At 42.1% G+C, this 14,437-nt stretch overlaps 1 protein-coding gene across 2 annotated transcripts in view; it reads right to left on the reverse strand.

The window, feature by feature from the left end:
• Positions 1–480: 480 nt before the first annotated feature.
• Positions 481–14,437, reverse strand: part of LOC309704981 (actin-related protein 2/3 complex subunit 1A-A) — a 32,997-nt gene continuing 19,040 nt past the window's right edge. Inside the window, exons 6-10 of one of the 2 annotated variants that reach the window (XM_082530554.1) lie at positions 12,946–13,152; positions 12,720–12,795; positions 12,243–12,433; positions 1,161–1,251; positions 481–642 (exon numbers count right to left, since the gene is read on the reverse strand). In XM_082530554.1, coding sequence (XP_082386680.1) covers positions 637–642; positions 1,161–1,251; positions 12,243–12,433; positions 12,720–12,795; positions 12,946–13,152 — 571 coding nt within the window. In that variant the 3' untranslated portion in view covers positions 481–636. Of the gene's footprint in view, positions 643–1,160; positions 1,252–10,848; positions 11,011–11,528; positions 11,620–12,242; positions 12,434–12,719; positions 12,796–12,945; positions 13,153–14,437 lie in introns of those variants that run through there. The other variant, XM_082530553.1, reaches the window with a different exon arrangement.

The following is a 14,437-nucleotide window of genomic DNA, read 5'->3' on the forward strand; positions in this document are numbered from 1 at the left end:
CAGCCAGTATTATGGGGCCTTAATAACCGTATTACCTATAACTCAACAGCTTATTCACTCTCCCTGTCTGGAAACCTGTGGGCTCTCCTCAGATCCCTCCGAAGTTTCTGTTCTGGAACTCCCTTGAGTGAGATAACCAGATGTACCCAAAACAGTTTAGCAAGTCTTCCACACTTTTCCCAGTCCCAGCTACCATTGTTTCTCCTCACTCAAATGAGCTTCTGCTTTAGTTCCCACAGTCAGTTTTGCCATACCAGTCTCCTGTTTGTTCTCAGTAAGTTACACTTAGTCTGTAAATAAAGCTTTTAAACTTCTGGTGTGCTGGGTCTGAATTTAAAGTCCAGTTTGCGCCAAATACATGACCGCAGGTCTAAAACCCTAAAGTCAAGGAAACCAGCCGTAACACAGGATTAGCTACACTGGCCTCCATATGTACTGGCAGAGTAAGTTATGTAAAGCACAGTGGATCCACAACAGGCAATACATTACCCATTTATTTTAGTAAACAATTAGTTTTTTGTCAAATATCACAAATCACATGTGCTAACAGCATTTCCCAGTTACTGGAAAACACAGATGAATGAATGAACCAAGGATGTGTTTGATCTCTGACTCAGCTCAAGGACAAATGTGGAGTCAGGGCTGCAAAGGAGAGCAAAAACAAAAGCATATTAGAACATATGAGCCTTTAAGATGTGAATGACACACAAGGATCATCAAATTATGTGTTTCTTGTTCCATTATAGCTGATGGCTAACACTGAGCACAGAGATCCAATACACCTGAGTGTATTATCAGTGTGGATCTCCATTAATACTCTCAGGCATGAAATTCATATTTCCCAGCCTTCTAAGGTTTATATAACTCTTAGTAACAAATTTAACAATTCAAATTTACATTCAAGTGCAGCGACAAATCACTTTGAGTGTTTTGGAGATCTGAAATCAGAAAACTGGTCTGAGCCTGTAATGTGAGATATTTAAGAAACATTGGTAAATTTGCACTAAATGTGTGCATCCTACTTTTACTTCATCGAGAAGCCCGACTTCAGTGAGCTGAGCTTGCTCAGTTTCTCATCATCAGAGCGATTCAAAAAAGATTGTTTCAAAAATAATTACTACATCCACTTCATCTTTTTGTATTTTTACTGAAGACAGTACCTTAAAATCCCAGATCACCATAGCTCCATCCAGACCCACACTGCTGTACTGCACAACTTTGGCTTTGTCCAGTGATACAATACGCAGCTGCCTGTAGAGCACAAAGTAACAGCTAAGAAAGGAAATGACAACATAGGTGAAAATATTTGGACAGACAAAATGTCTGACGCGTACTAACAGATGCTCTTCTGTGAGCAAAGTGAGATCAACGGGTATTAATGATGGTTTTAAAATCAGTTTCCATTTTAATTTGTCAGTTCACTTGAATTGTATTTACATAGCACCAAATCACAACAACAGTCACCTCAGCACACTTTACTTTGTAAATAATAGAGAAAAACCACAACAATCATATGACCCCCTATGAGCAGCACTTTGGCGACAGTGGGAAGGAAAAACTCCCTTTTAACAGGAAGAAACCTCCAGCAGAACCAGGCTCAGGGAGGGGCGGGGCCATCTGCTGTGATTGGTTGGGGTGAGAGAAGGAAGACAGGATAAAGACATGCTGTGGAAGAGAGACAGAGGTTAATAACAGATATGATTCAATGCAGAGAGGTCTGTTAAATCTCCTAAGCCTAAACCTCTCAGATTCTTAAAAACAAGGAATAAAATGTTAAACTGTGTGTTCACATATGTGTAAATTTGACTTTTTACACTGGCTTCCAGTTCATTATAAGATACAGTTTAACATTTCCTTCCTGTGAAAAGTTGAGCTGCTTCTCTTTGTATGACCTGCATTCAACAAAGTAATGACTGAACAGAGCCAACATATAAAGAATTACAATAGTCTCTGCGAGCGGTAACAAAAGAATGAATTACCCCAATTACAACAAAGTTTCCTTGCAACCGGGTGACAGTAAGTAACTGAAGACCAATGGTCACTGAAGAAAGGAAGAAGGAAAATAAATGTTTTAATTCAGTTCAGTTTTATTTATATACCACCAAATCACATCAAGAGGCTGTAAGGGAAAGGTGTGGAGAGAAATAGGACCCAAGTGCAGACACTGACAACAAACTTAACTGTGAATAAGCTTTCATCTGCGGTGGGGACAGAAAACAAAAACAGAACATGGCAAAAACTAAACTAAACCTAAACTGGGAGCACCTACAAATAGACACAGAGGGATAATGGGGGAATGGGAAACAATAGGGGAACATAGCAGGGAGTAATCAAACATGACGAGACCAAGACTGAAACTCTTCAAATAAACCTCTGCAGATGATCTGTTAGCTGTTTGACAACTACTCTTTCAAGGATGTTTGATATAAAGGAAGGTTGGAGATTGGCCTATAATTAGCTAAGACTGCTGGGTCTAGAGATGCTTTTTGAGTAAAGGTTTAACTACAGCCAGCTTGAAGGCCTGTGGTACATAGCCGATCATTAGAGATAGGTTGATCATATTTAAGATTGAAGAATTAATTAATGGCAGGACTTCTTTGAGCAGTTTTGTAGGAATGGGGTCTAAAAGACACGTTGATGGTTTGGAGGAAGTAATTATTGAAGTTAACTCAGAAAGATCAATTGGAGAAAAAGAGTCTAACTTAACATCAATGGTACTAAGAGTAGCTGTAGATAATATTACATCTGTGGGATGATTATTGGTAATTTTTTCTCTAATGATAAAAATGTTATTTGTGAAGAAGTTCATGAAGTCATTACTAGTTAACGTTAAAGGGATTGTTGGCTCAAAAGAGCAACCAGAGAAACCTGGGGTTGTTCTTATTTTCTTCAATCAGTGATGAATAGTAAGATGTTCTGGCTTTGTGGAGGGCTTTCTTAGAAAGCTCTCCTGAGCCCAGACTTCTTGTTGAGAAAAGGGTGTCAATAGCATTCAGAGACCAGCTGATCAAATCCATAATTCTCTTTTAGGTTTTAGAGACCGACTGTGAGAGATTGTTCCAGGGAAAGTAAAAACACAAGACAAGACAAGGACACAAGAGGCTAAGCAGGGAAGCTAAGGGGAAGGAGGAGAGGAGAAAAGTGCGACCGCCTTCGCCGAGAGCCAAACGTGTTTCAGGGCTATTGCTGTTGCATCATCCACTGATCGATGGGGACAGTATGCAAACTGGAGGGGGTGTATAGTGTCTGGGACCATGTGATTGATGTGACGACTGGTGTGAGTGCCACTGGCCTGAAGTCATTCAGAGTGGAGGTGTCTGGTCTTTTGGGAACTGGTATGATGATAGAGGATTTAAAAATATGTGGGAAAGTGACAGGTTGAAGATGTCAGAGTACACACCAGCTAGTTGTTCCCCACAGGCCTTCAGTACTCTGGGAGGAACTCCCAGGGTCCCACAGCCTTGCAGGGATTCCCCTTATTCAGAGCTTTCAGGACCTGTGTGTGTGTCACCTGAAAGACGCTATCTGTGGGGTCACAGGAGGTCTTTGATGGAGCGTCTGTGTTCACTCTGTCAAACCTGGCACAGAAGGTGTTGAGGCTGTCTGGAAGGGTGGTGTCTCAGGGGTCTGTGGTTGTTGTGGTTCCCCTGTAGGTTGTGACAGCTTGAATTCCCTGCCACATGCTGCGTATGTTGTTGTTGAGGTATTAGCCTTTAAGCTTTTCTGAGTGGGCCTCTTTGCTGCTCTGATGGTTTTTGCAGTTAGTAGCAGGCTCTCTTTTACTCCACCTGATTTCCTGCCTTGAAGCCCTCCCTCCTCTCCCTGATTTTCAGTTTAATGTCTCCATTAAACCAGGGTTTTGGTTGGGGACCCTACGCACAGTCCTGGGAGGGGCACAAACAGACGTACACCAGTTTGTGTAGTCGCTCACAGTCTCTGTGTACTCGTGGATGTCGTTAGCTGTTCCTTTGAAGATGCTCCAGCCTGTAGCCTCTAAGCAGCCCCGCAGGCTGGCTTTTGCACTGTCAGTTCAGTTGTTAATAGTCCTGACTGTGACGGGCTTCGTCTTGAGCTTTTCGTTGTAGATGTGATTTATTTCCCCTGGTGGAAAGGTTACAAACTGATGCAGTTCAGGCATATTTTTCTGGAAATGACAACGATAAAAGTCTCCCAGAACAATTCAGCCAGGGCCAAGTCAACATGTTAATTTTCATGCTCATTTATCATGTCGTGCAGCCCCCTCATCTCAGCCTCCTTATATCCAACACTCACAATGATGCACTCCAGTTCTCCAGGCAAGTAAAAAGGCCTTAACCTCACAGTCAGAAATTCCACATTTTCAGGGCAGGATTTTGAAGTTATCTTACAGTCAGTACACCATGATTGCTTGACGAGGGCGGCAATTCCTCCGCTGCGGCTCTTGCCGGTGCCCGTACAGCTTTGGTCCGCTCTGAACACCATATAGCCATCTGGTGATATTGCCGTATCAGGTGTCCTCTCCCCCGGCCAGGTTTCACAGAAACACAGTATGGAGCACTCCTGAATGTCTTTTAGCTTGGATATCCGAGCATGGAGTTTGTTCATTTTCAAGACTTAATTTTTGCAAGCAGCATGATTGATTGATTAAACCCTTTATTTGTCACTTGCAGTTGCCTGCCACAGTGAGATGATCATGGTGGTCATGTTGTTTAGGACAAACAGAATATCCATCACTGGTTCGCAGGTGTATCAATTTCCTGTTGAAGAGCCGTGAGCTACGCCAGGATCTTTCCCACATTGCGTTGCATAAGAACGGTGTTAGTACTCACAGCTCGTCCCAGCCCTTCGATCATTGCAGCTAGCCTTGTGGGGTTTTGAACAGCTGTAACTGCTTTCTTCAATTTCCGATTAGCCAGGGCCAAGCCAGTTCCAATCAGCACGAACCCAGTTATCATGGTTCAGAATAGGTAGATGTCTTTGATGTCCTCAATAGACAGTCCCGCTAGGGACACTTCTGCCACCATCCATCTGGTTAAGACATTTAATTTTTTGATCTACGCTTGTGCTTTTTGATTTCCTCACCATTTTCATAAATTCACACCTGTTGCATTTGATTTCAAGAACGGCTAACATGTATGATTCAATAGAAGAAAATGGATTCGGTATATTGTAAATGACAAAACACAGAGTGTTGAACAAAAATGTGAGATGAAGTATTTCACTGTTTTAAAAAGAGGTTATGCTGAAATGGTCATGTGAGCTAATAATAAATCTAATTGAAGTGAAATTGCATAAACTGAATGAAACACACGATATACTCATATGTACTGGAATTATTGACATGTCATTGTAACAAACCACGGCAGACCCGGTGACATTTTTATGCTTTTATGCATCGTTTATTAAATCTCACACAGTTGCTGTTCACACCACAGCTGCAGCCAACCCCCTGCCAGCTCAACATACCAACAACAACCACGACAGACAAAAAGCAAAACTTTTTATGCCGGTGAGGCATGACTGTAGATGCCATGCAGTGGCGCCGCAGACCACGCCCTGCCAGTCATATTTAAGTACAGCATAGAAAAGACGGAAATGGAATGATATGTTAAAACTTTTCTTAAAGTGTTTATGTGAAAAAGTGGGAGAAGGAGAAGGTGATAAGGTGTGGCTGGACCAGTGGCGTGTCTAGAAAATTTTTGTTGGGGGGGCCAGGTAGGGGCACAGATTTGGAGAAGGGTGGCAGATGTAATTGGCAGATAATGTTTAAAAAAAAAATTCTACCAACCCTTAACCATAATTCAATAACCCTATAAACCTAATAACCAAATGCACTTTTAACTCTTATTAGAATGAGATTTTAACCACTATGGTGCAAAGTTTTTAGATACTGCGTTGATAAAGTACAAGAGATACAATCAGTGCTTTGTCAGTGTTTACTCAGCATTCAAGGACATCAATATTTGCATAGTATTTTTACTGACATATAGTGCACATATGTTTTGGGCAAAAACATTTTTGAATATTAAAATACGAACATTTGTAACAAACAATTGACAAATTAGCCAATGCCAATGCAAAACTTTATCTGCCTGTTAAAAAAAGAAGATAATCTTCTCACAAACTGGTGTTTGATTTTGAAACAGGAAAAAAGTGGGGAAACAACTGAAAAGACTAACATTTGAATAAAACCTGAAAGCAAGTAAATACTTTCTATGCTGCCTTATGGTAAACTTTGGTAATATTGATAAAGAACAGCACTGGCTGATGATGAAATACAGTCAGCTGGCATGGTGACACTGCCAGTATTAACCTGCAGGGCTGGACTGGGACAAAAAAATTGGGCATTTTTACTACAGACCGACCCACCAGGTATTAAAGCCATAAAGACTTTGAATGAAAACAAACGCTGTGGTGACAGTGATGTACAGTCTTGTTGGTATATGTATGATTTCTATACATTTTACATCAGCTAAAAACTGGTTGTAAGATTTAGATAATTATTTAATAAAAACTAGGTATTTTAAATGAGAATAAGAAAGAAAAGTATTTCTTTGTGCCCCCCTCTCCCTGTTAATGCCCTACCTGCCCCCCTGGCAACACTTTGCTAGACCCGCCCCTGCACAGTTACCAGCTGTCAGCTACATAAAAAAGGATCCTGGTGTTATTTGTCTCTCAGAAACAGTTCATAACTTCAACTCATTCATGTCACCTAAAAGGTAAACCTGTTTCTCCATCACCTGTTCAGCTCTGATGATCCAGTAAGGACATCTCCTGGTTTCATCTTCATGTTTCCCTCTCACCACATATCTAAACAGACATCATGACCAGCAGCTTTACAGCTGTGGCTCCAGCAAACATCAGCTGATACTAGAAATTAATATTAAATACATTCTAACAACAGCTGATCAAGCTTAAACCTGCTGCTGTTGTTTAGCGCGACATCCGCTGGTTTCCTCTTTCTGGCGAAAAGTGGGCGATAAACAAGAGAGAAAAGCCGATCAGCTGATCATTGATCAGTTTCATGATTGAAGTAGAAACAGGAGAGGGAGGAGAGAATGAGAGGAGAAGAGGCAGCTGTGCAGCGTAAAGACAGAATAAATCCAGCTTTGTGTCTTTTTCCATTCTAGCTAAAGTTCGGGACAAACTGCGTCTCTTCTCAGCTCAATACGAAACGTGTAATATTTTCTCTGAATGAGGGACCATTCCATTTTTTTAAGGAGCCGTTGGCAACTCTACTAACTAACCTTATGAATAAAATAAAGTTCACTATCAGTAACATCATAGCACCCACAGCTGTATAAAAACTCCGTCAAACTGGCTAGAACGCAGTATGAGTTATTGCAACTGACAGTAAAAAGTCAGCAACATGAAAATAAACTCCACCTAAACTTGGTTTATATCTGACCCAGATAGACTGCAGGTCATAACTTCTTACCTGAAGTTCAGTTCACCTGACACTCGGACTGGTGGCTGCTTCGGGTCTCTCCTCCTGCCTCCCCTTCCCTCATCCACCTGTTGCCTCTGTGGAAGCCCCGTCATAGCCACCACCAAACAACGGAGTTATTTCTACACATCGACCTGCATCTGGCCAATCTACCACCTCTCATTGTTCATGCCATTACAAAATAAATAAAAAATAAGTCAAATAAGCCCGATGGCCAGTCCAGCTATGTTAACCTGCAACCAAATCTGCAGCTCCATACAGCAATGTTACGACTTAGATTATATCTTATAACTCATAACTCTTATGTTAGCTGCCCTCAGTAGCATACTGTCTGAAATATTCCACAGCTGCAATAATTCTTTAAGTGTTATTTTTTCCTTGGTATTCTAATTTCACCGAAGTTTACTAAACTCAACAAACTTAATATTACTTACCGGGACATTTATTCTGTCCTCATTTTCTTTCACCGAAAAATTGTTTCCTGCAGTGCCGTCTTTCGCGCTTGGCTCTCCTACCTTTGCTAACGTGATGCGCATAGCGCAGAAGCGATGCTGCATTCAATTACACTCGGATATCTGAGCTTCACCGTGAAAACATAATCGGACATTTGATATTTGATTGAATTTTATTGTTTTGCCTTTGGGGTGGCACCTGGGGTGGCCAGTCTGGTTTGGGGGGTGGCCTGTGCCCCCCCAGGCCACCCCGCTGGACACGCCATTGGGCTGGACATCAAGTGATTGTATGTCCAGAGAGGAGGGGGGGGGACATTCTTGTTTTTGCGATGAAGCAGAAGATTTGGCTCTGTGGTGACTGTAGCTCAGATGGTAGAGCAGGTGGTTCGATTTGCCTGCGTGCACCAGTCTCAGTGGGCAAGATACTAACCCCAACATGCTCTCTGATGCTTCTATCGGAGTATGCATGTGTGTGAATGGTACATAGAAGCACCTACATAGAAAGAGCATAGAAAAAAAAGTGCTTGAGGGAATAGGCGACTGAGGGATTGTGTAAAATGTAAAGCTCAGAGTAGAAAAGAGTTCTATAAGAACCAGTCCATTTAGCATGGACACACTTTCCTGTAGCGTCCTCTCTTGCTGCAGTTATATCTTGTCACCTCATTACTTGATTTCCAATAGTTGGGGAAGCTGGCACATCTGTAGCATGCCGTCATTCAGCAGGTGTTTGATGTAGGGTTTTGTGTGGTGATTGCTTTTACATCTTCTGCGTAATGGTCACTGGATCAGTGTCCCAGTTATTATCCACCGTCAGGTCAGTTTGCTGACTTTTAATGGCTTCAGACTGCCTTGCTGTGTTGACAGCTTTGGACTGCAGAGTTAAGTCTTTATCCAGCAGCTCAGATAGGCAGGTTTACTTCAGTCCTACCACTGTATGATGTCTGATAAATTTGTCATGCAAAGCACTATAGTTGCTGTTTTCAGCCAAGGCATACAGTCCAATAATAAAGCTGTCTAATGTCTCCATAGCTTGTTGAATTTACAGTAGCTCTCTTATACATCACATTCTTTCAAGGTACAAATTACAACTCATATGTCTCTTTTACTGCGTTGTACTGTTGTTATTCTGCCTTTTAGAGAATTTGACCACCTAACATCATAAAATACAACAAGGTGACCTGTTTAACATTACATTACAATGACTCGTCAAGAATGTCTCATTTCTTTTAAATACCTGTTGCATTAACTCCTCTCACCTGGAGTGTCCTCATGCTTCTCCTCACACCACTGCAGGGAAGGACTAAGACTCTAAGACAGTGCATGGAAAAGACTTCTGTCTTTTTTCCATGCACTGTAAATGGTCCTCAAAGTGTGACTCAGGTAACACAGCCTTATGACATGTTAAGAAGTGTTGGAAAAGCTGGTTTGTCCTTTGGTTATAAGAATTTGAAGAACTCCAGGGGAACAGTGGTCTCCATCCTCATGTCCAGAGGCCTCCTTCTCTTCCTTGGACTTGGACTGGAGGCCTGGTCATTTGTCACCAGATGTTGGTAGGATAGAAGAATGCTCCAATTTGGAAGAAATATGGAGCTGTTAATGTGTGGATGAGTACCCAAATCAAAGGCGAGGGCTTTCTCCATTAGAAATAACTTTAATTTCAGTTTTATTGCAGGTATTTCAGAGGTCGGTCATCCAGACCATGGAGAAGAAAAACCCTCCCACAAAGACGTAAAATAAGAACAGTTCGGGGCTAAGGTCAAAGGTTTATCTGCCTCTTACTATTGGCTGATAGTGAGACTAAGATCATTGTTTGTTTTTTGACCAAGTGGACATCTAAACCAATGAAATCAACCATATATAGATAAGACACGGAAGGGGCCTGTTTGGAGGCATGGTCCCACTCCTGAAATTCAGATAATTTATCTCCAATTAAACAGTTCTCAAATTTAACTTCATATCTGAGTGTCTCTTAGTTATAGACCTGGGCGATCGTGGCTCAAGAGTTGGGAGTTCGCCTTGTAATCGGAAGGTTGCCGGTTCGAGCCCCGGCTCGGACAGTCTCTGTCGTTGTGTACTTGGGCAAGACACTTCACCCGTTGCCTACTGGTGGTGGTCAGAGGGCCCGGTGGCGCCAGTGTCCGGCAGCCTCGCCTCTGTCAGTGCGCCCCAGGGTGTCTGTGGCTACAATGTAGCTGCCATCACCAGTGTGTGAATGTGTGTGTGAATGGGTGGATGACTGGATGTGTAAAGCGCTTTGGGGTCCTTAGGGACTAGTAAAAGCGCTATATAAATACAGGCCGTTTACCAAAGACCTGTCATTTAGTCTCATTCTTTTCCATGGTTAGAAATTAGTCACCAGAACATCCCCACTTGAAGGTATCCAACTAGAGTGAAGGTAATTTTCTAATCACGCGACACATGATGTGATGTCAACATTGGTGTGAGACACCCACAACACAGCAAGCTTGATGGTCCCATGCAACGAGAGTCCAGCCAGTATTATGGGGCCTTAATAACCGTATTACCTATAACTCAACAGCTTATTCACTCTCCCTGTCTGGAAACCTGTGGGCTCTCCTCAGATCCCTCCGAAGTTTCTGTTCTGGAACTCCCTCGAGTGAGATAACCAGATGTACCCAAAACAGTTTAGCAAGTCTTCCACACTTCTCCCAGTCCCAGCTAAAATTGTTTCTCCTCACTCAAATGAGCTTCTGCTTTAGTTCCCACAGTCAGTTTTGCCATACCAGTCTCCTGTTTGTTCTCAGTAAGTTACACTTAGTCTGTAAATAAAGCTTTTAAACTTCTGGTGTGCTGGGTCTGAATTTAAAGTCCAGTTTGCGCCAAATACATGACCGCAGGTCTAAAACCCTAAAGTCAAGGAAACCAGCCGTAACACAGGATTAGCTACACTGGCCTCCATATGTACTGGCAGAGTAAGTTATGTAAAGCACAGTGGATCCACAACAGGCAATACATTACCCATTTATTTTAGTAAACAATTAGTTTTTTGTCAAATATCACAAATCACATGTGCTAACAGCATTTCCCAGTTACTGGAAAACACAGATGAATGAATGAACCAAGGATGTGTTTGATCTCTGACTCAGCTCAAGGACAAATGTGGAGTCAGGGCTGCAAAGGAGAGCAAAAACAAAAGCATATTAGAACATATGAGCCTTTAAGATGTGAATGACACACAAGGATCATCAAATTATGTGTTTCTTGTTCCATTATAGCTGATGGCTAACACTGAGCACAGAGATCCAATACACCTGAGTGTATTATCAGTGTGGATCTCCATTAATACTCTCAGGCATGAAATTCATATTTCCCAGCCTTCTAAGGTTTATATAACTCTTAGTAACAAATTTAACAATTCAAATTTACATTCAAGTGCAGCGACAAATCACTTTGAGTGTTTTGGAGATCTGAAATCAGAAAACTGGTCTGAGCCTGTAATGTGAGATATTTAAGAAACATTGGTAAATTTGCACTAAATGTGTGCATCCTACTTTTACTTCATCGAGAAGCCCGACTTCAGTGAGCTGAGCTTGCTCAGTTTCTCATCATCAGAGCGATTCAAAAAAGATTGTTTCAAAAATAATTACTACATCCACTTCATCTTTTTGTATTTTTACTGAAGACAGTACCTTAAAATCCCAGATCACCATAGCTCCATCCAGACCCACGCTGCTGTACTGCACAACTTTGGCTTTGTCCAGTGATACAATACGCAGCTGCCTGCAGAGCACAAAGTAACAGCTAAGAAAGGAAATGACAACATAGGTGAAAATATTTGGACAGACAAAATGTCTGACGCGTACTAACAGATGCTCTTCTGTGAGCAAAGTGAGATCAACGGGTATTAATGATGGTTTTAAAATCAGTTTCCATTTTAATTTGTCAGTTCACTTGAATTGTATTTACATAGCACCAAATCACAACAACAGTCACCTCAGCACACTTTACTTTGTAAATAATAGAGAGAAACCACAACAATCATATGACCCCCTATGAGCAAGCACTTTGGCGACAGTGGGAAGGAAAAACTCCCTTTTAACAGGAAGAAACCTCCAGCAGAACCAGGCTCAGGGAGGGGCGGGGCCATCTGCTGTGATTGGTTGGGGAGCCAGAGATTAATAATAACTAATGATTAAACAGAGAGAGGTCTATCAACACATAGTGAGTGAAGAAGAAACACTCAGCTTTGGAAATGTTGGCAGAAAATAAAGTGGGTGAGAGCTGTAGGATGACAAATAGTATAAAATATTTAAAACATGCTTCCTTCACTCAGTTGTTTAAGAACAGAACCTCCTCAGCAAAGGTTATTGTGCCTTTTCAAATTAAAAAGCAGTATTCCTCACGTGATGCTGTTTTGATGAAGTGCGTCCAGGTCACCGATTTCCTCGTCAGTGGCCTTTTTGTCCAGGTTGCGAAAGTGTTGCATTGCTGACATATTCCCTTTGGAGGTCTGCTTTGGGATATCAAGCTTCTTCACAAACTCCAGAGAGCGTGGGCCCTCATACGTGTACTGGTAGGGGCAACAGTCATGTCCCTGGGTGCAGAAAAAGCACAAAATAATATCTGATCATTTCGGATATTCGGTTTTTCAATGTGATATTGCGTGACCAATGGCCATGGAGCAGCAAAGCTCAGACACAATTTAGTATAATTTTTTTTGTTTTATTTGTCAAGGCTTCAGTTTTGTCTTTCTGTCTTGAACATGCCTTTCACATGACTCACAGTCATTTAATCTATTGATAATATGGAGATTTTACATCTTTACACAGTTGAATAATTTTGATTTACACAGACAAACACATGGAGCGGGGCATAGTTACCGCAGCAACAATCTCAGTAGGGCTGATATAGAGGACGCTCAGCAGTGGCAGGCTGTCACTGGTCAGCTGGATTACCCTAACAGGCGAACAGGTGAAATGATATAAGGTCATGCACCTGTGGCACTCCTATATACAAGGAAAGGTTTACAGTAATGGCTATATGTTTAAGTGAATAAAATAATACTCCTCATATTAATGAAGTAAGTGGTTCGGTAGCAATACTTACTCCTTCCCCTGTGTGGCATCAGCGACACTGATGCTGCTGTTGTGGGCCACCCAGGCCAACTGGTCTCCACTGGGAGAGAAAGAAACACTGTGTACCCACCCACCACAGTCTTTATGCTCCAGCATCATCTCCCCAAAAGGCATCTTGGCCCCCCAGGCAGTGGGCCCGGGCTTTTCCTCAATGTCCTTGATGTAGGTTGAGAAAATCCTGGGAAACACAAATATCTCTTTGTTAGTTCTTAAATAGTGAATCAGTGTGTTTTGTCTACTTTTTCATTACCCATAAAGCCTGTATGGCCCATAACCAAAATGAATAAGACATCTTTGGTTCAAGTGTACTGACATTATTTTATAACATAAAACCTTGTGGTTGCCTTTCATGCTTGACATATCTGACTTTTTACTTTTATTATTTAAACATTTTTACACAAATCAATATTAGGTTAAAGGAAATATAGTATAAAATTAAACTTAGCACAAAAACCAGATTGATGCTTGATGGCAGTTATTTATTTCTCCTTAAATGGTGCTACATCTTTAAGGAGAATGTGTGACTTATGCAGCAGAGTTGAGTATTTGGGCTGTGCCATTGAAAACTTATTCTGCTACTGACTTTTGTTTTGAGCTTCTGGTGACAATAAGGTGATTAATCGACACCAGACTAGCAACACTGGCTACAACAGTCAGTTTGCTTCTCATCCAAGTATGCCATGTTTGACTGATCAGGCAAATTCAAGCTGGTGTTCTGCAAAACCGAGCTGCAACATTATTTCGCGTGATCCCTAGTACCATCTATAAACTGATGGTCAAGCTCCATGTAATGCAGGATGTCGAAGATAGGCTGTGAAGTGGGCATGCCAAGAAGATGACACGACAAGAAGACCATTTCCTCACCCTGTCAGCCAGGCGAGCCAGGAGGTCTGCTATGGCTGCCCTTCACTGTTAGGACCAGTTGCAGTGGTGCTGGCGACACATGCACTGGACTTGAACATGTGGAGGAACATTAGCGATGAGTCCAGATTCTGCCTACAGCAGTTGGATTATATGGTAGTGTGAAGACGCAAAGAACACTGAGCTGATTTCTTCACCAGCCAGAGATTTTGGTTGAGGCAGTGCAATGGTGGTGGCGAGGCTTCTCCTCACTGGAGGCAGTTTCAATGCTGAGAGGTATCGAGATGAGGTTGTGCCACCAGGCAATCCCATATCTCCACAGTCCGGGACCAAACTCTATTCTCCAAGATGACAGTGCTCGTCCCCACAGAGCGCAGTTTACCAGAAACCTCCAGAACTCGGGAGGAGAGTGGGTCGATTGGCCTACCTGCAGTCCTGACCACAACCACATTGAACATTTGCGGGATCAGTTTGGATGCGATGTTTGCGCAAGAGAGACAAATGCTGGTTGAAGAATGGGACGCCGATCCACAGCAGTGTGTGACCAAGCCAGTGACCAGCATTAGGAGGAGGTAACAGGCTGTTGTGGCTATGTATGGTAA

The sequence above is a fragment of the Aulonocara stuartgranti genome (assembly GCF_965226115.1).
Source record: "Aulonocara stuartgranti genome assembly, chromosome: 4".
Taxonomy (NCBI): Eukaryota; Metazoa; Chordata; class Actinopteri; order Cichliformes; family Cichlidae; genus Aulonocara; species Aulonocara stuartgranti.